The 26,246-nt window shown below is 39.2% G+C and overlaps 1 protein-coding gene across 4 annotated transcripts in view; it reads left to right on the plus strand.

The window, feature by feature from the left end:
* The window catches only part of lama2 (laminin, alpha 2), a 220,791-nt gene that overhangs the window by 83,240 nt on the left and 111,305 nt on the right, over nt 1-26,246 (plus strand). For all 4 annotated transcript variants that reach the window (XM_084432101.1, XM_084432103.1, XM_084432104.1 and 1 more), the window contains exons 13-16: nt 6,984-7,085; nt 14,591-14,793; nt 18,222-18,333; nt 25,313-25,426. In XM_084432101.1, coding sequence (XP_084288227.1) covers nt 6,984-7,085; nt 14,591-14,793; nt 18,222-18,333; nt 25,313-25,426 — 531 coding nt within the window. The remainder of the gene's footprint in view (nt 1-6,983; nt 7,086-14,590; nt 14,794-18,221; nt 18,334-25,312; nt 25,427-26,246) is intronic.

Genomic DNA, 26,246 nt, shown 5'->3' on the forward strand with positions numbered 1-26,246 from the left:
TCAGTGAAAAGAGGAGGCGTGTTCTGGCACAAACGTTCCCTGGTGCTATTTTGCAGTTTCAGAAAACAATTCCACCACTGACCAGGAAAAACCGAGTCTAAAGTCAGTGGCGCGTTGCGCATGTTATTCATATGCTATTTTAAGGGCGCATGCTTGGCCATAATCAGTGTAGCGTGTGCACAACGCACACACACTTTGCTTCTCTCATCTACACACAGAAGCAGCAGTTCTCATTTTTAGAAAACCATACATTATTACAAGGAAAAATATTACCACATGAGGGAAATCATTGTGGTGTCCATGAAGATGTGAAATAATAGGCATAAATCTAGCTTACACATTTACCCAAATTATCATACGCCTGTTAAACCGAAACTAATTTGTGTGTGTTTCTCCATCCCCAATGGCACTTCTCTGTGTTTTACGGCCCTGACGAGAACGTCGTCTCCTCGGCTGTGAACCGCTCCTGGCGTGCGTCTGGCAAATCCACCATTATAATAGCAATCCGCCATGGAACAAGCGCGCCTGCTCTTAAAGGGAATGTGAGATGACGCTCTGATTGGTTTATTTCACGTTACGCCCAAACCACACCTATGAGTAATGAAGCTACTTCAGACCAACACATTTTAGATTTGCGTTGGCCGCAAGAGTCATTTATCCCGCCGGTATAATAGCAACAGCGCCCGAGACCTTGCGTTTCAGGTTGTTAAAATAGGGCCCAGAGTGTTATTAGTCTACTAATCTCTTACTCATGACACACAGCAACACAGCTAAAAGTATTCCTAATATGCTGGAGCTTTTATTGAAAGTAGCCGAATTTTACCCGTTGAGACATTCCTTCACAAACACCCGTAAGAGCTGTAATGTGATGTTTGAGTTGAGGGAGGCTTGATGCGCAAGAGGGACGTTTGCAAAATATGACATTTATTTTTGTAATTCTGCTAGGTGTCACAAGTGTCGCAGAAACTACAAACTGCACCTTTACATTTGGGCTTCAGCAAAAGCGCACTGCTTTAAATGAAAGGAACACAATGTGGCACAATAATCGTTTTATAATCGTGTTTTAACAACCACTGGAAGCCAAAATTGCAACTATAATCTGATTAATCTTTGGGAAACTTTACCTGGTGCTGTGATGGGAATAAGGGGCCGTTTACACTGAAAGTGTTTTTGTGTTTGTTCCTGTGTAAACATGCGCAGATGTGCTGAGACCTTTAAAAAAACCAGTTAACTATAAATTAACTAATCCTCAATCATACTGTAACGTGCATTTTATGGAAGGAATTTTTTGGGGGAAATAAAGACTAGGAAAGACTCAGAATATACATTAGGATAGCACTATAATAGGGTCAACAAACACCAATTCATATGCTCTTTCCCTCACATGTAACTCACTGCTGACTGATCAGTCATGATTGAGCATTAGAAGACACACACACACACACACACACACACACACACTTGAGGTTGAGGACTTGACAAGACAGTGAACAAGATGAATATGCATATGATTTTCCTGAATATTCAGATGTGTGGTGTGGGAAGCTGTTAAACTGCGGATGTTCTTTGACCTCTGAACTCTCTCCACTGCTAATGATGCCATTAGTCTGACTTTAAAGCCACTGTCAGCATTCATCTATAAGGCTTTTCATATCCAGATATATTAGGCTGTACGTTTAATTGACTTTTAAAGTTTTAAATGAAGGATTCATCAGGTTGTGCGTCACTGATGCACTTAGAGTCGGTTACATGTGTTAAAAAAGCCTTTCTGGATGAATCTCTTGACACCTTGACGTATTTTATTATTTTAGGATCATTAAGATTATTTGCATTGTGACATTATTTTCTTTAATTCATTGTCCACCAAATTACTATAAATAAAAAGTAAAAAAACAAACATAATCGTCCTAAAAAATGGACTTCATGCAAAATATATATCTTCTTATTTTTCCCTTTGCTTTTGTGGTGTAATACAGACACTTCTTCATGAGATCCACTGTTATATTTGCAGTAATGCCGACGCTTTTATAAGTCTGATCACTTTAGTCTTTATGGCTTTTGAGTCAGACATTATTTGCTTGACACTGGAACATTTAATGCTTTCCTTAAATGGACTGTCAAGAGTAGATTTAGATTGACATGCACGTCACACTTACACACACAAGACACATTTGTAGACGTTTTAGTGGTTGTGTGAAGTTATATTGTCTTTAATGCTGGATCCATATGAATTCGCTCTTTACATTGAGTAACCGCATATTGGACAAGGCGTCTGGTAATACAGTCTGTTTATCTCTATGGCAACAGCTTTCTTTTGGTAAGATAATGTTAAATTAGAGACCAGCTCATTCTTCCCTCTACAGAGAGTTTCAGACGTCTCTCCGGTGAGAGTTTAAATTGCTGTGGAGGAAGTGCACATTACCTGGAAATTGTGAGTCTTTACAGCGTTCGCTCACGAATTTCACACATAGATTGGTGTTTTTTCATGGAGCGATGGAGATTATGTGCAATTGTGAAGAAAAAAATCATTTTCTTGGACATTAATTTATGCGTATCGTTAGCTCAAACTTTGCTGTAACTTTCAGTTTTGATATTTTGATATTTTTTAGATATAATATTCCTTAAAATCAGATTTTTGGTGTGGTTTCAGAAAATGACTCATGTAAACGCCTCAAAAGCTATTTTGCGATTAAATGAGATCACACAAAGAGTCTGTTACGTAAGTTTTAATATCTTGGCACGGCCTGGAAAGGTACTTTATAGAACCTATAAAAGGTTCTGGTCCCAGACTGATCATGCAGTTGTGCATGGTGGGAAAGGCTCTCAGCCAATCAGATTCAAGAACCAGAACTAACTGTTGTATAAAGGTAATCAATGCTGACATTCAGGCCAGATTGTAAATGTGTGATATTCCTGTTAAATAACAGTTCAGTAAGTTAATATTGAGTAACAAAATTGCCAGTTACTTTGCCTTTTTTGCTCCACCAAACAGAGACACAGCAGATCCAACACAACACTCAATAGCTGTTTTATAATTCTGGTTTTAATGAATAATTCAAATGACTCGTTCATAAAGACAGTCATCTTTTTCTGTCCTGAAACGAAACGAAACATTTGAACGAGTGATTTAGTGACTCGTTCATAACGCCAGCGCTCTCGGACCCATGCTTGACGAATCAGATTCGAGGACTGGAACTGTTGTTGACGTTAATGTTTATAATATAGGTAACACTTTACAGTAAGGTTCATTAGTTAACATTAGTTAACATGAACTAATATTGAACTGCACTAATACATTTGTGTATTAGTGCAAATGCATTTATTAATCTTTGTTAATGTTAATTTCGACATTTACTAATACCTTATTAAAATCTTGTTAACATTAGTTAATCCACTGTGAACTAACATGAACAAACAATGAACAGCTGTGTTTTTATTAACTAACGTTAACAAAGATTAATAAATACTCTAATAAATGTATTTCTCATGGTTAGTTCATGTTAGTTAATACATTAATGTTAACTAATGAACCTTATTGTAAAGTGTTACCAACATATATTCATATCTTTATTATTTATAATCTGGTAATTCTGTGGCATATACAGTGATAATACAGTTTACATTCTGCAATAATAATAACAATCCATCAGTTGAGATTAGTTTCACATGAGTGATCTGTATGTATGCAGATAAACTTGGACACACTTATAGTTATATATAGAGCTATGCATTTTGTGAATATAAATAACCAAGCATTTGAGATTTGCTTTATTCAGTACATTTACTTTTATGCATTTGGCAGACGCTTTTATCCAAAGCGACTTACATTGTATTTCAAGGTACACATTTACATTCTTATCAATTTTTGCTTTCCCTGGGAATCGAACCCATGACCTTGGGGTTGCAAGCACCAACACTCTACTGTTTGAGCTACAGGAAAGATATAGTACAGTATATATCGCTTTATAGCGCAGTTTCTTTGACGTCACTTCACAGCTTCCATAGCTGAACATTATTTTTTGTTGCATAGCAACATTCTGTTAGTATTTTTATTATGTAGAAACAATTTCAAAAACAGGTTGTGTAATATTGTGAACATTTGCTCTGATCATCAGCTTGACAACAGCAGCTCTAGAAGTGGAACAGCCGTGTGAACACAACGCCATCACTACAATCACAGACACAAACATGTTACAAATCTCCTCTGGTTTTCTGCTGCTCCCTGAGATTCTCCGTCTGTCTGTATAGTCTCAACATATTTGCCTACGGTTTTACTGGTCATTGGCGTTCACACATGGTATTAGTTACTCTCTGTGTGTGTGTGTGTTTGTGTGTGTGTGTTTATGTGCTGGCCCTTTTTTCCTGCATTCTCAGCGCTCTCCAGATGTGTGTTGCCTTTTGAACTAGATGTCACAAGGACAACACAAACAAACCAGACTCAGTTTGTGGAGCTGTGCTTGTTTGTGTCTCTGTAGGTGGGCTCTGATCCATATCAGGCTCATTCTGCTGGACATTAAAATAAACGGGCTGAGACGCAGGGGTTAGCAGGGCGAAGCGGGGGTTGATTTGATGGAGAGAGAGGGGTCACACTAGAGGTCGGAGGGCAGAATGCTCTGGAGTCGCTTGTCTTTAGGTTTTAGGTGCCGGACTGATGGCCTGTTTCTCATTTCCTGTCAGATGTGCCGGGGGTGATGCTCTAATTTCCACTCTCACTCTCTCTTTTCATTTTTCCCATTGAGTCTACGTCTGTCGTAGCTTTTGGGTTTTGATTATTTTTGCCGTCTACTAAAAGAACTCACACTAACAATAAAGAAGTGCCAATGTTTTTTGGATTTGGTACGATGGCAGTACCATGTTTTTTTACAATGTAGCATATTAGTAGCATGGTGTTCTTTGAAGTACCTCTGAATAGCATGTAGTATAGCACCATGGGACTACCACAGTACTTTTTACCAATGCAACAACTTCACTAGACTACTTAATGGCAAGAGGAAGCTATTATTACATTCCTATTAAATAACTGCATTTACGTGAATTAATACTCATGTGTTTTTAAGTGACCTCAGCTTACTGAACTAATGACTCTGTTGACCCGAGCATTATTAATTTTTGCTGCTCAGAATGATGTGATTCTTGAACACTCAGTACTGGTTGAGCTGAAGAGGCAGCCATGATGTCACAAGAGGCCGACGATAACAGGAAACATACACACTACCGGTCAAAAGTTTTAGATCGGTAAGATTTTTTATGTTTCTAAAAGAAGTCTCTTCTGCTCACCAAGGCTGCATTTATTTGATAAAAAAAAAAAAAATAGAAATATTATGACAATTTAAAATGACTGTTTTCTATTTTAATATATTTTAAAGTGTAATTTATTCCTGTGATCAAAGCTGAATGTTCAGCATCATTACTCCAGTCTTCAGTGTCACATGATCCTTCACAAATCACTCTAATATGATGATTTGATGCTCAAGAAACATTCATTATTATTCTCAATGTTTCAAAATTCTTTGATGAATAGAAAGTTCAAAAGAACAGCATTTAATTAAAATATAATAAATATAAACTTTTATTTCTTTCCCCCAAAAATAAAATAAAAATTCTTACTGACCCCAAACTTTTGAACGGTAGTGTTTAATGTTACAAAAGCTTTAGATTTCAGATAATGCTGTTCTTTTGAACTTTCTATTCATCAAAGAATTTTGAAACATTGAGAATAATAATGAATGTTTCTTGATCATCAAATCCTCATATTAGAGTGATTTCTGAAGGATCATGTGACACTGAAGACTGGAGTAATGATGCTGAACATTCAGCTTTGATCACAGGAATAAATGACACTTTACTGTATATTCACATAGAAAACAGCTGTTTTAAATTTACATTTACATTAATCAAATAAATGCAGCCTTGGTGAGCAGAAGATACTTCTTTTAAAAACATAAAAAATCTTACCGATCTAAAACTTTTGACCGGTAGTGTATATAAATATACATATACATACACAGATTGAAACCTCATTTAAGGAACATGAAGTTTCCTGACATTATTTTTAAAACAATTGAGCAGATTTTCCCCAATATAATATAATGCAATACACTACTGTTCAAATGTTTGGGGTCGGTAAGATTTTTTTAATGTAAAATGTACTGTATGTGTATTACTTGCATTATGGCAATGAGAATTTGTGGGGAAATAGACTTAACTGCCATGAAAATAATATCAAGATACTGAAAAATCTTAATGGTCCTTAAATAGGCTTCATTTTGTGTAAGCAAAAATATCATAATTTCTTATTGTTCCTATTGATTTTGGAATGAAATATGGCATTTCTTGGGCAATTTGCCCAAATGTCACTTCTAGCCGGCCGGACAGCCGCAGTGTTGAAAAATCGATGTTTTTTTCATGTGTTGGTCTGGAGACAAACGTCTCCCCTCGTTCCTTTAGACATGAGCAGTCAGAACATATAAAAGTGGAACAAGCAAGACGTTCTGATGTTTGCTTTGAGGAGCATTCGATGTGAATGCCGTATGAGTCTGGGGTGTGTTGGAGAGAGGAGCTCTGACCTCTACACCGCTGCAAACCCAGCCGAATCTGAGGAGATTTAGTTTCCGTTGAAGTGTAGGAGCATGTAGGAGGATGTATGTGTGTGTGTGGGGGCGCGTGTGTGAATAAAAAGCCAGGATTGGATGCAAAAACACATGGAGAAGTGTTGTTCTCCCCAGTGAAGCTTCAGCTCATCCCTCAGTGTGCTGGACTGATTTAACTGCGCTGATTTGCCCTGCAGCGTAACGTTACCCAATAACAGCGAAAGACCTGGAGAGGAGAATGTGCTCTGCTTTGTTCAGCGAGGGGAGTGTGTGTGTGTGTGTGTGTGTGGCTTCATCAATAATCACTGCGTCTTGAACTTGTTTTCGACCTTTCCTTGAAAACAGACACGTTTGCTGACCCTTGCTCCGGCTTGTGTGTGTTTGCGTCTGCAGCTCTTGGCGTATGGAGGCATGCTGGTGTATACGGTCTCTCATGACACAGAGAGCAAAGACGACCCGGTTCGCATCATCAGCGCTCCTGATGTCATCATAGAGGTACGTATGTCCAATCGCAAATGCATTCACACTGGATTTGATAGTATCAAGTGAAATAAATGGTTTCTTTTAAACTCTCCGCGGTTGTGATTCCTTGTGAAATATGCAGGCAGACTTTCCCTTTAGGCCTCAAAACTAAACAGGATTTTTCCCTCCAACTATTTCATTGAAAACTTGTCTGACAACGTTCACTTGGCCGCCTCTTTAGCAAAAATTTTGGTCAGAAGTTTATGAAAAGATTTTTAATCTAAATGGTTACATGCTAACAAATTTGACTGTAAAAAAAGTTAAAAAAAAGTAAAGGATGTTCTGTAACGTGTGTCCACTGAAGGCAAGTTGTAAAACCCAAGTGCAGTTTATTATTATTCAAAAACAAGATTAAACATAAAACAAAGGCGTGGCGTTGGCGTGGCGTGGCGTGGCGTGGCGTTGGCGTGGCGTGGCGTTGGCGTTGGCGTGGCGTTGGCGTGGCGTGGGCGTGGCGTCGGCACTCAAAACAAAAACATGGACTTGATGCTTACCAACAGTTCTACAGGGAAACAATGAACCAATGACAACATGACAAGGGAACACATGGCAGGATCACATGACTATAACAGGGAACATGACAGAGACACCCCAGAGACGTGAGACACGGCCAAAACAAGACGTGACATGTGCCCTGATTTTGCCTGTCCTGAAGGTCTGTGTAAAATTTGTAGCACAGAATTGTAAAATTAGTTCAAAAGTTCTGCTGTCCTTTTATTCCTTGGATTAAGCTTAAGTTTCCAGATACCTGCGGCCGCTTGGCCAGGTTACAGCTACAGTGGGTACGGAAAGTATTCAGACCCCCTTAAATTTTTCACTCTTTGTTACAGTATATTGCAGCCATTTGCTAAAATCATTTAAGTTCTTTTTTTTTCTCCTCATTATTGTACACACAGCACCCTATATTGACAGAAAAACACAGAATTGTTGACATTTTTGCACATTTATTAAAAAAGAAAAACTGAAATATCACATGGTCCTAAGTATTCAGACCCTTTGCTCAGTATTTAGTAGAAGCACCCTTTTGATCTAATACAGCCATGAGTCTTTTTGGGAAAGATGCAACAAGTTTTTCACACCTGGATTTGGGTATCCTCTGCCATTCCTCCTTGCAGATCCTCTCCAGTTCTGTCAGGTTGGATGGTAAACGTTGGTGGACAGCCATTTTCAGGTCTCTCCAGAGATGCTCAATTGGGTTTAAGTCAGGGCTCTGGCTGGGCCATTCAAGAACAGTCACGGAGTTGTTGTGAAGCCACTCCTTCGTTATTTTAGCTGTGTGCTTAGGGTCATTGTCTTGTTGGAAGGTGAACCTTCGGCCCAGTCTGAGGTCCAGAGCACTCTGGAGAAGGTTTTCGTCCAGGATATCCCTGTACTTGGCCGCATTCATCTTTCCCTCGATTGCAACCAGTCGTCCTGTCCCTGCAGCTGAAAAACACCCCCACAGCATGATGCTGCCACCACCATGCTTCACTGTTGAGACTGTATTGGACAGGTGATGAGCAGTGCCTGGTTTTCTCCACACATACCGCTTAGAATTAAGGCCAAAAAGTTCTATCTTGGTCTCATCAGACCAGAGAATCTTATTTATCACCATCTTGGAGTCCTTCAGGTGTGCTTTCATGTGTCTTGCACTGAGGAGAGGCTTCCGTCGGGCCACTCTGCCATAAAGCCCCGACTGGTGGATGGCTGCAGTGATGGTTGACTTACTACAACTTTCTCCCATCTCCCGACTGCATCTCTGGAGCTCAGCCACAGTGATCTTTGGGTTCTTCTTTACCTCTCTCACCAAGGCTCTTCTCCCTGATAGCTCAGTTTGGCCGGACGGCCAGCTCTAGGACGGGTTCTGGTCGTCCCAAACGTCTTCCATTTAAGGATTATGGAGGCCACTGTGCTCTTAGGAACCTTAAGTGCAGCAGAAATTTGTTTGTAACCTTGGCCAGATCTGTGGCTTGCCACAATTCTGTCTCTGAGCTCTTCAGGCAGTTCCTTTGACCTCATGATTCTCATTTGCTCTGACATGCACTGTGAGCTGTAAGGTCTTATATAGACAGGTGTGTGGCTTTCCTAATCAAGTCCAATCAGTATAATCAAACACAGCTGGACTCAAATGAAGGTGTAGAACCACCTCAAGGATGATCAGAAGAAATGGACAGCACCTGAGTTAAATATATGAGTGTCACAGCAAAGGGTCTGAATACTTAGGACCATGTGATATTTCAGTTTTTCTTTTTTAATAAATGTGCAAAAATGTCAACAATTCTGTGTTGTTCTGTCAGTATGGGGTGCTGTGTGTACAATAATGAGAAAAAAAAAAAAGAACTTAAATGATTTTAGCAAATGGCTGCAATATAACAAAGAGTGAAAAATGTAAGGGGGTCTGAATACTTTCCGTACCCACTGTATATTTTAAAAGTAAGTTTTTTGTTCGAAAATATTTTAAGTAACTGTAAAAAACTTGCGTATGCTGTTTGCATAAACGCTCAGGCCTTGTGCTGTAACTGTCACGTGTGAGCTTGTAGCGAATGAAAAAACTAGACAACAAATAAGATAATGAAACTAAACAGAACAGAACAAGACATATATGTGACGCTACACCCCAGAAAGCGCGTCCTCGTGCTGCAAACAAGTTCAACACAGGAGCTCTACACAGTCAGTATGCTAGCAATCCCGGGGTTACAATTTCTCAAGGTCACATGCAAAATTTCATGTTCTGTCATGGCTGGCTTTAAGCGAAGACACAAAGCACTTTACTGGTAAGCAAAGCAAACAACAACTTTCACACAGAGCGCTTGCTGAAGACACAGAAGCTGACCATGTTTGGTCTGGGTGCGCTTTATAGCTTCCTGCCATGACGTCACCCGCCTATACGCCATTGGACTGATTTCACAAGTGCTTCACGACACAATCACGCAGAGCGTTCCCACAGCGCCATCTCGAGTGCAACGCGAGTTCCCTTGAGAGAGTTTTAGTTTTTCCTATAATAAACTACTATCATTTTGAATATACTGTATAATACAGCAATGTGGGAATATTAGTGGGTCCTGATAATGCCAAGTGGCCTACATTATTTTAAATATATCTAGTCAGTGAAAGAGTGCAAGCATATTCATCTAAAATATTTCAGTATTTTCATCTTCAGAATCATGAATATTGTTATTCTGGTGTCTCTATTGTCCTGTGCTTTGGTTTCAGCACCAAGTCCAAGCCTGTTCATTTACACACACAATGTAATTTAGCATTTAAATCAACAGTACATTTTTTTTGTTAAACTTTTTATCAAATGTCTTGGAGTATCACAATCATATCGTGAGTTCAGTTTTGTGATATGTATTGAATCGTGACATGAGGGTATCGTTACACCCCTAGAATCAATACATTGTTATATGCCAACAGCATATCAACATGTTCTAGCATAAAAGAAGGCTTTACAATATTTAATTGTGCGAATCGGCATCTCTGTGATTTGGCGGGGTCGTTTGTAATCCTGTGCGCGTTTTTATCCATCTTTCGCGAAGAATGGAGTCATATCGCTATACACTGTACAACTATACAATTTGCAGAAAGAGAAAGCTGAAAACCATCAGAAGAGCAAAAACAAAAAGAGTGATTAGATGGAGATGGATGACATGAATATCAGCATGCGGTGAGGAACATTCTTCTGTTTATGATATGTCACTCAGCTAGACCTACACTAGTTAAAAGTTTGAGATCGGTAAGATTTTTAATGTTTTTAAAATAGTGGAGCGGCTAAGTGCTTATGTTTGGCAGAATCGTTCAGTTTATGATACAAGCGTGAAAATTGGCATGAGCAGTCTCCATGGGTCACTTGACAAGAAAATTGTCCGAGCCACTTGAAATTTCAAGATGGCGTCCATTTTTCAAGATGGCCGACACCTTAGTGGAGCAGTTAAGTGATATAGTGGTTTATTTGGTGATACAAGCATGAAAATTGGCATGAGCAGTCTCTGTGGGTCACTTGACAATAAGCCACCTACAGCTACTTGAAATTTCAAGATGGCGGCCATTTTTCAAGATTGCCACCACCTTAGTGGAGCAATTAGGCTTAAGAAATCATTTAGTTAGTGATGCAAGCATGAAAATTGCCATGAGCCTAATTGCTCCACTAAGGTGTCGGCCATCTTGAAAAATGGACGCCATCTTGAAATTTCAAGTAGCTGTGGGTGGCTTATTGTCTAGTGAACCACAGAGACTGCTCATGCCAATTTTCATGCTTGTATCACCAAATAAACCACTATATCAATTAACTGCTCCACTAAGGTGTCAGCCATCTTGAAAAAAAAAAAATCTTGAAATTTCAAGTGGCTCGGACAATTTTCTTGTCAAGTGACCCATGGAGACTGCTCATGCCAATTTTCACGCTTGTATCATAAACTGAACGATTATATCACTTAGCCGCTCCACTAAAAGAAGTCTCTTCTGCTCACCAAGGCTGCATTTATTTGATTAAAAATACAAACAAAAAACAGTAATATTGTGAAATATTATTCCAATTTAAATCAGCTGTTTTCTATGTGAATATACAGTAAAGTGTAATTTATTCCTGTGATCAAAGCTGAATGTTCAGCATCATTACTCCAGTCTTCAGTGTCACATGATCCTTCACAAATCACTCTAATATGATGATTTGATGCTCAAGAAACAGTTATGATTATTATCAATGTTGAAAACAGTTATTTACATTTTTATTTCATGATGCTATGATGAATAGAAAGTTCAAAAGAACAGCATTATCTGAAATCTAATTATCTGATTAATAATGAATGTTTCTTGATCATCAAATCATCATATTAGAATGATTTGTGAAGGATCATGTGACACTGAAGACTGGAGTAATGATGCTGAACATTCAGCTTTGATCACAGGAATAAATTACACTTTAAAATATATTAAAATAGAAAACAGTCATTTTAAATTGTCATAATATTTCACAATATTACTGGGTTTTTTTTATTATTGTTTTTTATCAAATAAATGCAGCCTTGGTGAGCAGAAGAGACTTCTCTTAAAAACATTAAAAAATCTTACCGATCTAAAACTTTTGACCAGTAGTGAATAACAACAAGACATTTCCAAGCAATAGCCTATTGACATCATATCCAGGAGATAAGTCAGTAATTCAAGTAAAATCACAGGCTTCTCTGATCCCACATGAAATTCAGATGTGGGGGGGTGATCTCTAAATCACACGAGGTCCCCAGATAATACTAATCCAGTGCGAATAGGGCTTTAGAGGCTAAATGACCTCAGTTTTACACAGAGATCCCATTACCTGAGCTCGGCCCAGCAATCATGCCATTTACCAACACTTCGGCTCATCTGGTGAGTCATGTGGGCGTCCAGGGCACAGCGTGGTCGTCTTTGTTTTGTCTACAATTGGTCAGAATTATAGTGTAGATGTGTAGCCGGACTGAAGCTGTTTATGTCTGCGAGTGTGTTTGTATACGTGCATTTGTGTGTGCTGGTGTCGCGCGCAGCTGTGTTTATGTTTGTGCGAACCTTTTGCGTGTGTGTAAACGTGTGCTTGAGTATGCGTTCACACACCTGTTTGCGTGCAAGCAAGAATTTGTTTAATTTGTGTCGGCTCAGCTCAGCCGAAGCGAGTCGTAGTCTTCTTTATTTAGTCTCCACTGAAAACACTCTCATAATATTTGGTTTATTCATGCCGTGTTAAAGATTTTTATTCTCAACTACATGCAAATCAGCGTGACTCTCACACACACCTGCCTCGTGATATATTATTACAAATATGAGATATCTTTTTTTATATAAAGATATAAAAATTTTAGTGGGATCATGTGGTGAAAAGTAGAAAAAAAGACAATTATAATTTTTTGTATAGCTGTATATTGTACACACTGAAAAAAAATTGTGTAGAATTTACTTGGAAACCATTTTAACTCAAATATTGTGAGTAAATTTCACAAATCATTATAAATAAACTGCAAGTAAAGCATTGAATCAAATGTGAAATTTTTAAATAGAAAGATTTAAATAGTATTTTCTTGTCAAACGTCCAATAACTGTTTTTTCTTACTGCAATGCGTCTATTTTTAATTCTCTTATGGAATTTTAGGAAAAACATCTAAAAAAAACTCCATTAGGTTTATTAAGATCTGAAAGACGGACCATTTTCCTCCATATAATTATGTTTATGGAAAGTCCCCATGAAACATGAAAACCCAGCATGTGTGTGTGCTTGTGTGTTCAGTTGCTGACATTATGTTAATCTTCTGTCCTTTGTAGATTTGAAGGAAATGTTAGTGTGATGCGAGGCTGCATGTGTGTGTCTGTGTGTGTGTGTGTGTGTGTGTGTGTGTGTGTGTGTGTGTGTGTGTGTGTGTGGCGCTGCCATGCTCCTGTGTGTATGACAGGTAATTATTGTTCGTTAAGCCCTGTTTTGCATGTGCATACCTCATTAACTCTGTGCAAATAGAGAGTCCGGCTCCCATAAATCCTCAATCTTCTAGCAGTGTGTGTGTGTTTGTGCATGTGCATGTCAATAAAGCCTGATTTTCCCAGCAGTCAGTGTGGTGGGGTGGTAAATAAACGAGCTGAATGAATCGCATCCCATAATGCTCTAGGATGAGTCCAGAGCTGAGATATATGGATTACCTGTTATTGCATCAATGCACACACACACACACACACACACACGCACGCACAATTTTTCACAATTTATTAAACATAATTTCCTGAAAATATTCCTCCTTCCATCAAAACAATCTCTAATTTTTTTTATGTACATTGCATGCCTCTTCATAAATCACCCTATTCTCCACGCATTCACATATGCACAGACACACACACACACACACACACATGAAGACATACCACTTCTACTAGTTTTATTTAAAGATATTTATATTGATTAACCTAATAGCAAAAAAAAACTAAACAAAAAAACAACCTTTTTTAGAATTTAAAAAACTAAATTTATTCCATTTAGGAATTGTTTTTTCCAAATGAAGATGTTCCTAAATTGGAGGTTTTCTCATATTAGCTTCATTGTGGGGTCAAATTTGACAGGTAAATCCACACACACACACACACACACTCTCTTTCTCTCTCTCTCTCACACACACACACACACCCTCTCTCTCTCTCTCTCACACACACACATACACTCTTTCTCTCTCTCTCTCTCTCTCTCTCTCTCACACACACACACACACACACACACATACACGCTCTCTCTCACACACACACACGCACGTTTACTTGGTTTGAGAACATACCAAGAACGTCTGCTGTTTGTATATAAAGCTGATTATAATTATTATAGACTGCATGTCTAGAAAAGGAGGTTTTGTTATTAACTACTAACGAATAATGGGGACAAATTAAAGCCAAGGAAACCTATAAATGTTCTTTTGTGCGTTTATCATTTACAAACGGCAGCTGTTTTGCATGTGCTGACGGACAGGAGGAGCGCTTGACGTGTTGCTCTCTCTCTTCAGGGCGGTGGGCTGAGACTGACGGACAGGCTGGCGGGGTCTCGGTTCTCCTCAGCCGAGCGCAGGATAGAGCTCCTGCCGGAGAGCTTTCAGCATCACGCCTCAGGACTGGCCGTCAGCAAGAGAGACTTCCACACCGTCCTCCACAGCGTTCAGCGTCTGCTGCTCCGGGCCTCGTACGCTCAGGAGCACAGCGCCATCTACAGGTGTGCTTCACTACTGCAGGCTTCCTCTGTGTGCTTCACACACACACACACACACACACACACACAAAGCACAGGCCACCATTCAATATAACAAGGTGCACTGAAACATTACACTCTAAAAAATGCTGGGTTGTTTCAACCCAACTTTGGGTCAAATATGGACAATCCCAGCCATTGGTTTAGGTTTTTAAATGACATTTTTTAACCCAACATTTGGTTTTGTCCATTTTTGACCCAAAATTGGGTTAAAACAACTCACTATTTTTTTGTGTATATATTCACACACAAATCTAAACCATGGGGAAACTATTTATCTCACTGTGTCTGCTGCTTATTGATTCTCATAAACAGAAATCAAGATGCGTACAGGTCGTCATGACAACAGCAAAGTTTAAGGTTTGATGCAGGATCATCATGCAGTGTTTTGATCAAACCCAACTAAACCTAACCTATCATTAAAGTCATCCGTCCAACTATATTGCATGTCTTCTGAGGTCATGTGATGTTTTGTATCCCACAATCACCTAAATGTAAGTCCAGGGGCCGTTTTCACAAAGCTATCTTAGAGCGGTCTATAGTGTTAGACAAGTCTAACATGTGCTCATAGACTAGATCTAATGCAAATTAGACTGTTTAACAAAAATAAAGACTGACTTCATTTAGACCCAAAAAATTAGACCCCTCTTACCCTCAGGCTAACTTAGGTCTAAGACTCTGTTACCTTGGCAACCAGCAGTAACAATCAGGTACATTACAGACAGCCAAAAGAAAAGGGAAAATGGCTCATAATTTAAACATTTCTTCTTGTTTCTACATTCTCTACTAAATTTCCCAAGTAAAATGTCCTTGTAACTGTTACACTCCTCCAACAAACACATATTCTCCGCTGGGGTAAACTGCACTGAGCGGCTGAATGCGCTTACTCGATCCGCCATGTTTTTTGTTTTGAAAATGTTCTTATTTTACCCAGAATGCACTGCAGTGTAGTCCTACTTAAGATAGTCAGAGTCTTAAGTGCTTTGTGCAACGCTCTCATTTAGATGTCTATCTGAAGTCTGACTATCTACTATATCTAAGCCGTAGTCAAAGTCTGTCTTTGTGAAACCGGCCCCTGGTCGACTGGTCATCTTTCCCTCTCCAGTGTGATGTTAACTTTAGAGAGAAAACTGGACCAGTTCCACTCAGGAGCAAATCATTCAGACTGATTTTGTGAACTGGATCAGAAATGAGTTTGACATCATGGCAAGTAGAGCTACTGTGGATTTATTTATTCTTTATTTCGAATAACAAAAAGATGCATATAAAATAAAATATAAAAATACAGTAAGTATGTTGCAACATGCCGAAAGAAAACAAAAAAACAATATCTATAAAGTATTTTAACAATAATTACAATATGTTGGAAAAGGAGTGGGATGAAGCAGAAGCTTAAAAGGGTTGGTGTCAAGACTTTCAGTAAAGAAATGAAATGTCAGTCTTTTCCTCAAAAGAAGCATCGTATGATTACAGAAGATTACAAAAATACCCAAGTCAGACAACCTTTATATATTTTTATTACTAGTATTATTTTGATTTGGAGCTTGACAGCTCAGGTCTTCATTCGTTTCCCTTATATGTGGCCAGCATGTTCTTAAAAACTCTCATTTTATGCTCCACTGAAGAACGAAAGTCATCCGTGTTTGGAGCAACATGAGGATGAGTAATATGAGAAATTTCCCTATAATCAATGAATGTCCTATAATCACTCCTGCCAGTTTATTTATAAATCACACCCAGGTGAGATGTTTAACTACAGTCAAGCCATTTTTTAATCTTGGTACAGTGAAATTGAACTCTTCCTCTGCCATTGATGAGATATTCGGTCATTTTTTGACACAACTATTGGAATTTTCCGGGAATCCGTGTTTTCACCGTTATACAGTAGGGGGGCGCTGTTACGCATAATCTTAAAGAGTTCAGCATCTCCAGATCAAAACACTGGCGAAGAAGCAGCAGAAACACATGATAGAAGAATGCTTACGCAAATGTAAAATAACCAAGGGGGTAATCTTTCAGAAAACACTGAAGCTTCCCCGGGCGCCGCCATTGGCTATCAGACCATCACCTGCTGTTAGCATCCCATTGACTCCCATTCATTTTGGCGTCACTTTGACAGCGAATAACTTTACATCTGAGGCGTTTAAAGACTCCATTTGTCCATTATTTATTTCTAAAGAAACACGAAAATGTATAAAAGGCTCCATTACCTTGTATCTTACGTTATGGCCCCGTAGAAGCAGTTTTTGTAAAAATAGGCTAACGATTGCGTCATAACCACGCGACTCTCTGTCGCACAGTAGAGAGATTACCGTATGGACAGGAGGAGAAGCTCGCGGGCAATCGGGGGGACGTGGAGGCAAAATGACAAAATAATTAATCAGAATACTTAGCAAGAGTTGCTCCTGCTCCTAGCTCATGGACACCTCCTACTCACACTCTCCGTCTCTGCAAGTTTCAGAAGGGAATGATTCAGATTTCTCTTGGCACAGCTACTAGAAGACAGACGGGTTGCTCACGTCACATCTACGTCGTCAAGCTCAGTTTGAGTCTGCGCAGTACGCTCAGCCATCAGGAAGTGAGAGCTTCTAATTGACTTCACTTTTCTCCGTTGAATCCAATGGGGTCGCTGTGTCCATTTCTTTTCACGTCTATGAAAATAGCGCGATCATCAACATTAAACGGCAAATAAATCTAACCTGCCTAATGTTACTGAATGAAATGTTGACTCAGGAAGTGGAAACGACTGTAAAGTTTTGTGGGTGTTGATGAACTCGATCTTCTCCATGTGTGTTTTCATCACCGCTCTGAATCCCATCCGGTCGTAGTGTTTGGCAAAAACCTGAGGTTTTTCTTTTCGTTTTTCTTTTTTTTTTAATCCACATTTAAGTGTCGATAAAAAAAGAATGAATGAAGCTAGAATAAAATGGCTCTCTTTCGATATATTTACTGTTTACATATTTAAGTGTTTGCGTCATTCAACAAAATATTCTGAGGGCCATGAAAGTTTCATGAATATGATCAGAAATGCTGGCGCTGGCTTGCCAACCTAAAATTAAAACGCTGGCTGGAAATATTTGAATCTTCATTGAAGCTCAGCTGGAGATATCTCACACTCATACAGCACTGATGTTATTGTGTACACTGTGCTGTGTGAAGAAACTTCTGCATTACATCATTATATTACATAGCATCATGTTGTGTTTGTATCGGACCTGTTTATTACACAAGGCCTGTTATTAACTCAATGCATTTAGCTGCAACTAAATGATGCGATTAATCATGATTAAACATTGTAATCAATTGGCAGGCCTAATATCAATACACAGTGTTGTAACTGGATCATGTTCTCTCTCTCTCTCACACACACACACACACACACATACACTCAGGTTGGGCAGTGTGAGCATGAGTGTGGCAGATGAAGACTCTCGCAGCGGATCACAGGCTCATGCGGTGGAGGTGTGCCAGTGTCCGCCTGGATATGATGGGACGTCCTGTGAGGTAAGCAAGAAAAACAAACCCAGGAAACACTTCTGTAGTCTGACACGGAAGACTTAACCCTCTGGGGCTCTTCGCGTGTGGGGCAAAAATGAAATTAATGTACTATATTTTAGTTCGATAATGTTTTTTTTATTTAATATTTTGTATTTTTAGGGGATTTTGTGGTACTAAATTATATTTACGCTGTATTTATAATCCATTCATTCACTTTTTGAGCATATACCTGAAAATTAAATTTCCATTATTGTTTTTCCCATTTACAATTTTTTTTGTCGTAAATCTTGAATGCTTTAGAGCATAAACTTATGTTTGATCTCTTTTCAAAGACGACACTTGGCAGATTATTGCTGAAGTGTAAAAAAGGTTTAAAAAGTGAACTTAAAAAAAGTTACACAATTTTACCTTTATTTTTATGAAAAATGTGCAAAAATACAATTTGAAATTTGAAATATATATTTTCAAAAACATGTTTTACTCTAAAACTGTGAGAAAATCCATAAATCTAAACAAGTTGTGTTCAAAATTCGAGCCTGTTATGTCAAAAAATGAGCTTTCAGTGAGAGTTTGTTTGGCTGCAGTACCAGAAGTTTCCACTAGATGAAATTCATCTCCCATTCATTTCCAATGCACTCATTTTTGACCTTGAGGAGCTCAAGTGTGACTATTTTTTTTCAGGACCATTTAACCTGTTCAAATCATGTCCATGATTTTTTTTTTTTTTGTGTGTGTGTGTGTGTGTGTTCACACAGCAAGTGCCAAAACCTTTATCAAGTTTCGTACCATTCCAATGAAGAAAAAAATTCTACAAAAAACAAATGTAAACTTTTTTCGGTCAAAAATGATTGAAGAGCACTAGAGGGTTAAGAGCCTTCATGGAAAGTTGGCAGTGATTGTATGTTCCACTCAGAACAGCGTGAGACTGGCTTCAGTCTCCTTAGGGAGAGCTGTGAAAGTTTGAAATTGATTTGAAAAGCTTTAAATGATTCAGCCAAACACTGTCATCATTACTCACTCCGAACCTTTGTGTTGGTGATGTTTTCTGTGGAGCACAAAAAGAAAATCCAGAAGACAGGAGGAGATTGATTGAGCGACCTGTGAAACGGACAGCTCATTGGGATGGGTTTATTTGAAGCTCATTCAGGAAGGCACTGCAGTGAAGGCGCTGCATTGGATTATTGCAGAAAATAAGCTGAGCGACCAACAAAAGTTTATGATTATTTTTTTCATCATGATAATCTTCACAACTTTTGAAGCATAAACACAGTCGGCAGAAGTAAAAAGGTTGGTTATAAACGAACTACAGCTCGATCACATGACTTCAACGTCGGATCGCATCATTAAACTCTTTCAATCTTTGTTTAAAAACGTTTTCCTTGAAAGTTGAGTTAGAATAGTTTGAGTCTGATCACAGTGAGGCTGTGAAAGTGAGTAGTGAATAGATGAGTTCAGCTGTTCGGATGATGATGTTTAATGGCAACCTCTCGTTAGCAAGCTCCTTTTTCAAGACAAGTTAAAAAAAAATCACAAGGGAGCATTACTGATGTATTTTATGACGTAGAATAAAACATGAAAATATCTTGAGCTTATGTTCACCATAGACCTTAATAGACCAAAATACGCTTTCAAAAACTCATTGACTTCAGGAACCGGAAGTGCTGCAATGCAACTAATTTCTGAGTTTTGGCCTATAGAAATACATCATACCTGCAGCACTCGATTAACAGAAATATGTTTTGAAATTTCTGTCCAGCCAAAATGAAAACAGGTTATTTCCCAGACAGTAGAGTGAAATATACAGTACAGTAAAGTACAGTTCTGCTCATGGATTAGTAACATACACTCTCAGAAAAAAAGGTACAAAAGCTGTCACTGGGACAGTACCCTTCAAAAGGGTTCTAATATGTACCATTTAGGTACTAATATGTACATGTTTGGTACCAATATGTACCTTTGAGGGACTTAAATGCACTCTTTAGGTACAAAGGTGTACCTTTTGAAAAGGTACCGCCACAGTGACAGCTTTTGTACCTTTTTTTCTGAGAGTGTAGATTGTAAAAAAAAAAAAAAAACGTATCTCACTTCCTTCCATTTGAAAAATTAAGCCAAAATGTCCTAGAAATGGGTGACCTTGTAAGGTGGAGCCGCGGTATCAAGGTCAACACTCAATAGCAAGCACAGCTGTCAATCATGACATTACAGCATCAAATAACTGACTATAACCAAAATTACTGGAAAATCAAACACTTGAACATACGTCAACGTGAAACTAGAAACCATCTTTTAAAAAATGTATTTGAAGTGCAATTGGATTTTTTTAGTTTGGCTCACGTCCCATTCGATTACATGGAGAGGGCGGGGTTTATGACCTATACTGCAGCCAACCACCAGGGGGCGATCGAAACGTTTCGGCTTCACTTTTCAGGACGTGTGCAACAAACTTGATTAGTACTAGTTTACCTGCTGCTAACATTCTCAAACAGAGCTCGTTTCTCAAGGATTCCAGCTGGCAAATCTAGACACTACCCAGCAAGCAATTCTGCGTATTAAAGACATCTAATAGCCTTCCAAACGCAGCCCAGATGTCTAGGCTAAAACAAGGAAAACTGAATAGACGTCTAATAGCCCAAGAATAGAAAAGAAAAGAAGAGAAACAAGTGAAGAAATGAAACCACACACCTTGTAATCACTGTTTACTTTGATTACATGATGGAATATCAAACATCTCGCAAGTTATTTAAAAACAACATGTAACCAAATTCAAGCTTATTTTGGCTAGAAGTGGGTTACTTAAAGCCGGACTATATCGGGTCTATAGTTAACCTAGACGGTGCGATGACGGCTATTGCATGCTGGGTATTGTTCCCGGTGGTGATTATTGTAGCAGCTCGGTGTGTTTTAAACTCCTTCCCGTCGGAGCGATGAATCCTTGTGTAGTGGCAGTCTGACACAAGCCGTCTCCTCCTCCGTGCCGTCCCGTGTTCCTCATGTACAGCTCCTGGGACAAACCCTGATCAAACTCTGTCAGCCGTGGGACGAGTCTCTGGTTTGCTCTGTGTGCATCAGCAGCAGGGGCGGCTGACTGTGTCGAATCACTCGAGAAGCCTTCTCTCTGCATACGTGTCTGCTCCATTAAAGCTGCCCTGGCTATTGATTTCTGAGCGAGCAGATTTTTATGCTGATGTGAGCAGGAACCACTGGCCAAGAGACACAGTTGAGACACTGTGATCATCTCAACCGCAGGATATAAACCCTCCAAAACTCAAACCTGACATCACACACACCTTTACTCCTAAACGAGGACACTCATTATGAGAAAAGCTCATTATAATAACTGCAGACTAACCCAAACCTTACAATCATAATAGAAATCTTCAGTAAAAATACATTTGTTTTATTTACAAATAGGTTTTCTTAATAAGTCCAAATAAGTCTATAATACTGGGCTTTGGTTAGAGAATGAACCTCGTTGGTTCTCGTGCTTCAAGTACAGTTGAGCGGCTGTTGACCGCATTTGATATGCTCTATACGTGCACTGATCAATGTTTATATGTGAATAAAAGCCTACATTAAATCTGTTCAACGTATAAAGGGATCATATCTCTTCACAAGACTTGGATTAAACTGCTTATGGATTATCATATGGATTACCTTTAAAGACCCACTGAAGTGCCCTGGAACGTGCAGCTGTGTTTGATGCGTTGACATAATTTCCACTGAAACAGGAAGCGAAGGCGGGACATATTGAATGGCTCCTCCCCCTTTTCAAACAGCCAATAGCATCTAGTTTCCCTCACAGACTGTATTGAGTACTTGATGACACATTATTAGTTTTTGAGTGAACTGTTCCTTTGAATGTGTTTCCTCATCTCTGTCCTCAGCTCAGTGTTGTGTGTTTGCGCTCAGGACAGGACAGTTTGCCGGACAGGCCGCGCTCAGAGCGACAGGGTCAGCCGGGTCACTGACAGACAGCAGAAAAACAAGTGTGATGCTTATTGCTGTAGTCATTCCAACTATCCTCTTCATATTCAGCATGAGTGTGAACGATCTCTGCAGTCAGCAGTTCTGTGCCAAACCCTAGTGATCTAGACAGCACACTGAGACATCATCCCGATGCGAAGGCAGAAGCTCAATTATTCTGCCTCATTATAGTATATCTGGCTTTGACCAAATTCTAAGGCAGCGTCACATGCGTTCTCCATGAATAAGTCGGTCCCAAAATGCATTGAGCTCAGTGAAAGGGACTGCTTCATTCAGAAGTGATCATGCGAGTGACGGCTTGAAAATAATGCTGAAAATAAGCATCATTTGGAAGGCACTTAGACGTCATCGCACAGAGGCTGATGCTAATGAGCAGTTTTACACGATTGTGCCTCACTAATAACACATTTCAGAATGCAAACTGTTTTAAAAGATTAAAAGATTTTTGTTTAATATAAAAATGCTTGAATATTTCATACAAATGAGCTAAATTAGTCCTCAAACAGCTCTGACAATCACACAGCACATTAGCAACAACAATAATCAGATAAAAACAAGTGTTAAAAGGTTATGGATAAGTAATGATTAAAGACACAAGCACACTAAAAGCTGAAGTTTGAAAACACTTCCTTTTAAAGGCCTGTCGAAATCACTTATTTATGATCATTTGTGATCATTCACTGGAAATGTTCAACTAAGGCGAATTAGTATAGAAGTACATATAAATAATAGATGCAGCTAATTAAAAATGTACAGTTTAACCCAATGTTTGTGTGCTGTGTATTTTTCTGCTCATTAGAGCATCAGACGGTTCATTCACTGCATCTCGCTGTGAGCGGATCATTTACGGGATATTGATTACAAAAGCTGGAGGAACTGGCAATCTCTCTTGGGGAGAGAATAAAGTCGTCATGAAACGGAAGTTGCGCTAATCTTTTCTTCCGTTTTGCTGTATATCCGAGTGAAACGGCTTCTGAAACGAGAACAAATGTTAACCTGTAAAACATCCTCAATATACAGATATGCTATTTCTGTTCACATGACCTGGATGCCCTTCTCTTGTATATGAAAACAGTTATTGTTATTATCAGTGCACATACATTATCTGTAGCACAGCCTGTGGTGATGTCAGCTAACTCTTGGCATTATGAAGGTTGTTCTTGATTTAAAGGGGTCATTTAATGCCATTTTTGTACAAGCTAATATGATTCTTTAGGGCCTAAATTAAAAGTTTGTAATATACTTTAATTAAAAATTCTCATTAGTATTGTAAGAAAACATTCATTTTACCTGGTCAAAAACAGCTCTGTTTTCAGCACGCCGTTTAAGTGCATGTGTCTTTAAATGATAATGAGCTTTGCTCACCCCGCCCCTCTGTTCTGTGCGTACACCGTTTGTAATAATAACACAATAACCATAATAAACGTTGGATTATGAATTATATTGAGAACGTCGTACATAGAAAACATGGCGTAATGTACCCTGAGTGTAAACCTCATTCATCGTGAAGCGTGCAGCTAGCGATTTGCAAAGATTAATATAAAGATTAATATAAAGGTTAATAAAACGTTACACACTTCTTCTTCTGGAGGTGCAGCAGGAACACGAATAGTTGGTACCGATCCTTTTTTCAGGAGCAGCTTCTTAGCAAAACCAGCTTTATACTGACCTCGTTTGTAAAGCAGTCTGGTGTGTGAAATGATTCGCGCAAACATGAAAGCATTGACGTTGATCGTGGGGAATATTCCCTTCGAAAACAAAACTCAGCCACTGCGTCTTCAGCGGTTCGGGTTTAGGAACATCAAAATGATGCTGTGTTCCTCTTTACACCCCAGAACACATCACCACACTCGCTTAGACGCCATTCTGCTCATCAACAATGACGCGCGGACTATGATGACAGCTCGCTCAGGGTGGGTCTGTGTTGAAACGCTGCTGTCAATCAACAATCGTGGGAGGGGCGTCCGATCTTGTGATGTCACTAGGTCGCACGGCTCGATTTGAGACGGGGGAAACATATAAGAAGATTATAAAAAAAACACTGGATGGATTTTTATCATTTTATGATGTTTGTGTACAGGCACTGCCAACACACATTTCAGTACAATCAGCTTGTAAAAGTGCATGTACCATTATATGACCCCTTTTTAAAAAAAAAAGGATTAAGAAGCCCAGAGTCTTATGAGGATCCATTTAGGTGAGATACTGCCCTAAAGTCGCCAAGAGACGGAAAGAGTCACGACTTTACTACCATATTGTGCCGAGTGAGACGGCTTCTTGAACATGAAAAATATAGGGTGAAACTTGATTCAATCCATTGGATGTTGATTTGATTGTGAAAAGTAAGGGTTGCAAACCTGAATAAAGGCGGATCAGAACATGATTGGCTTAAATGCAGCGCAGCCTCACACAAAGACAGAGCTGTGGTATTTTAATTACATAGATTATGAGGTAAAAAAAATATGCATGATTGAATTGGTCACAATAAGAACATTAACATTAACATTTAGAAAATAAATAGAACAATTTTGTTTTGATGCCGACTGTAAAAGGCCTGTGTGGACAGAAAACACTCGATTACTCAGATATAAGGAAGAACAGAACAACTTCTAACACAATTAATGAAACAAAACAAGACAGAAAGGTTTGAAAAAGCACATTTTAAGAACACACACACACACACACACACACACACACACACACACTGTCTGAACAGGCATTCATCAGCCGGCTCTATAAACTTCCCTTGCGCTTCAGTTGACTGAAACAAATCTTCTCCCTCATTTAGTAAATCAAAGCACTTTGTGCTCTACAATGATCCGTCAATTAGCACAGCACAGATTAATTACTGGCACACACACTGTTAAACCCAAGACACGCGTTCAGCCAAACCTGCCTGCTTATCCTTTACCAAAAACCCTTCATTTCCTCATGATGAATGATGTTACTGTGATGTGCTAACCTTGTGTGTGTGTGTGTGTGTGTGTGTGTGTGTTTTCAGATGTGTGCGGTGGGCTACCGCAGGGTGAACGGGACGCTGTATCGTGGTGTGTGTGAGCGCTGTCAATGCCACGGACATGCGGAGCGCTGCGATGACGTCACTGGACACTGCCTGGTAATGTGTGTGTGTGTGTGTTCATTGTTGAGGTGAAAGAAAGAAAGTATTTTGTTGTTTCTTCACAGTGAGTGTACAGAATTGACTTGCTTTGTCATTGCTGCTTTTGCTGTTGTTGCTGTTTGCCCATAATAACAGAACTGCATTATAATAACACAATAACACAATCTGCTGTGAATGCAGTTCAGATGGAGTCGCAGAAAATAACCGTTCCATTTCCTGTGTGTGTGTGTGTGTGTGTGTGTGTGTGTGTGTGTGTGTACTTGTACAACTATCTTTGTGAGGACAAAGAGAGTAAAGTGAGGACATGTTGGCCGGTCCTCAGTTTCTGAGAGCCTTTAAAGGCCTGTTTGAGGGTCAAGACTTGGTTTTAGGGATAAGGTTAGAATGAGGTTAAGGGTCGGTTTAGGGTCAGGGGTCGGGTTAGGCACTTAGTTGTGATGGGTAAGGTTAGGGTAAGCGGCTAGAGATTGCATTGTGTCAATGAATGTCCTCATAAAGATAGATGTACAAGAATGTGTGTGTGTGTGTGTGTGTGTGTGTGTGTGTGTGTGTGTGTGTGTGTGTGTGTGTGTGTGTGTGTGTGTGTGTGTGTGTGTGTGTGTGTGTGTGTGTGTGTGTGTGTGTGTGTGTGTGTGTGTGTGTGTGTGTGTGTGTGTGTGTGTGTGTGTTTGTGTGTGTGTGTGTGTGTGTGTGTGTGTGTGTGTGTGTGTGGATCAGTGCCAGAAGCCCAGAATCCACCGGTTATTTACAGTACATTTAAAATATGAATGGATCATAAAACCCTTTATATAATATTTAGATTGACCTCTTCACATTC

The sequence above is a fragment of the Rutilus rutilus genome (genome assembly GCF_951802725.1).
Source record: "Rutilus rutilus genome assembly, chromosome: 15".
In the NCBI taxonomy this organism is placed as follows: domain Eukaryota; kingdom Metazoa; phylum Chordata; class Actinopteri; order Cypriniformes; family Leuciscidae; genus Rutilus; species Rutilus rutilus.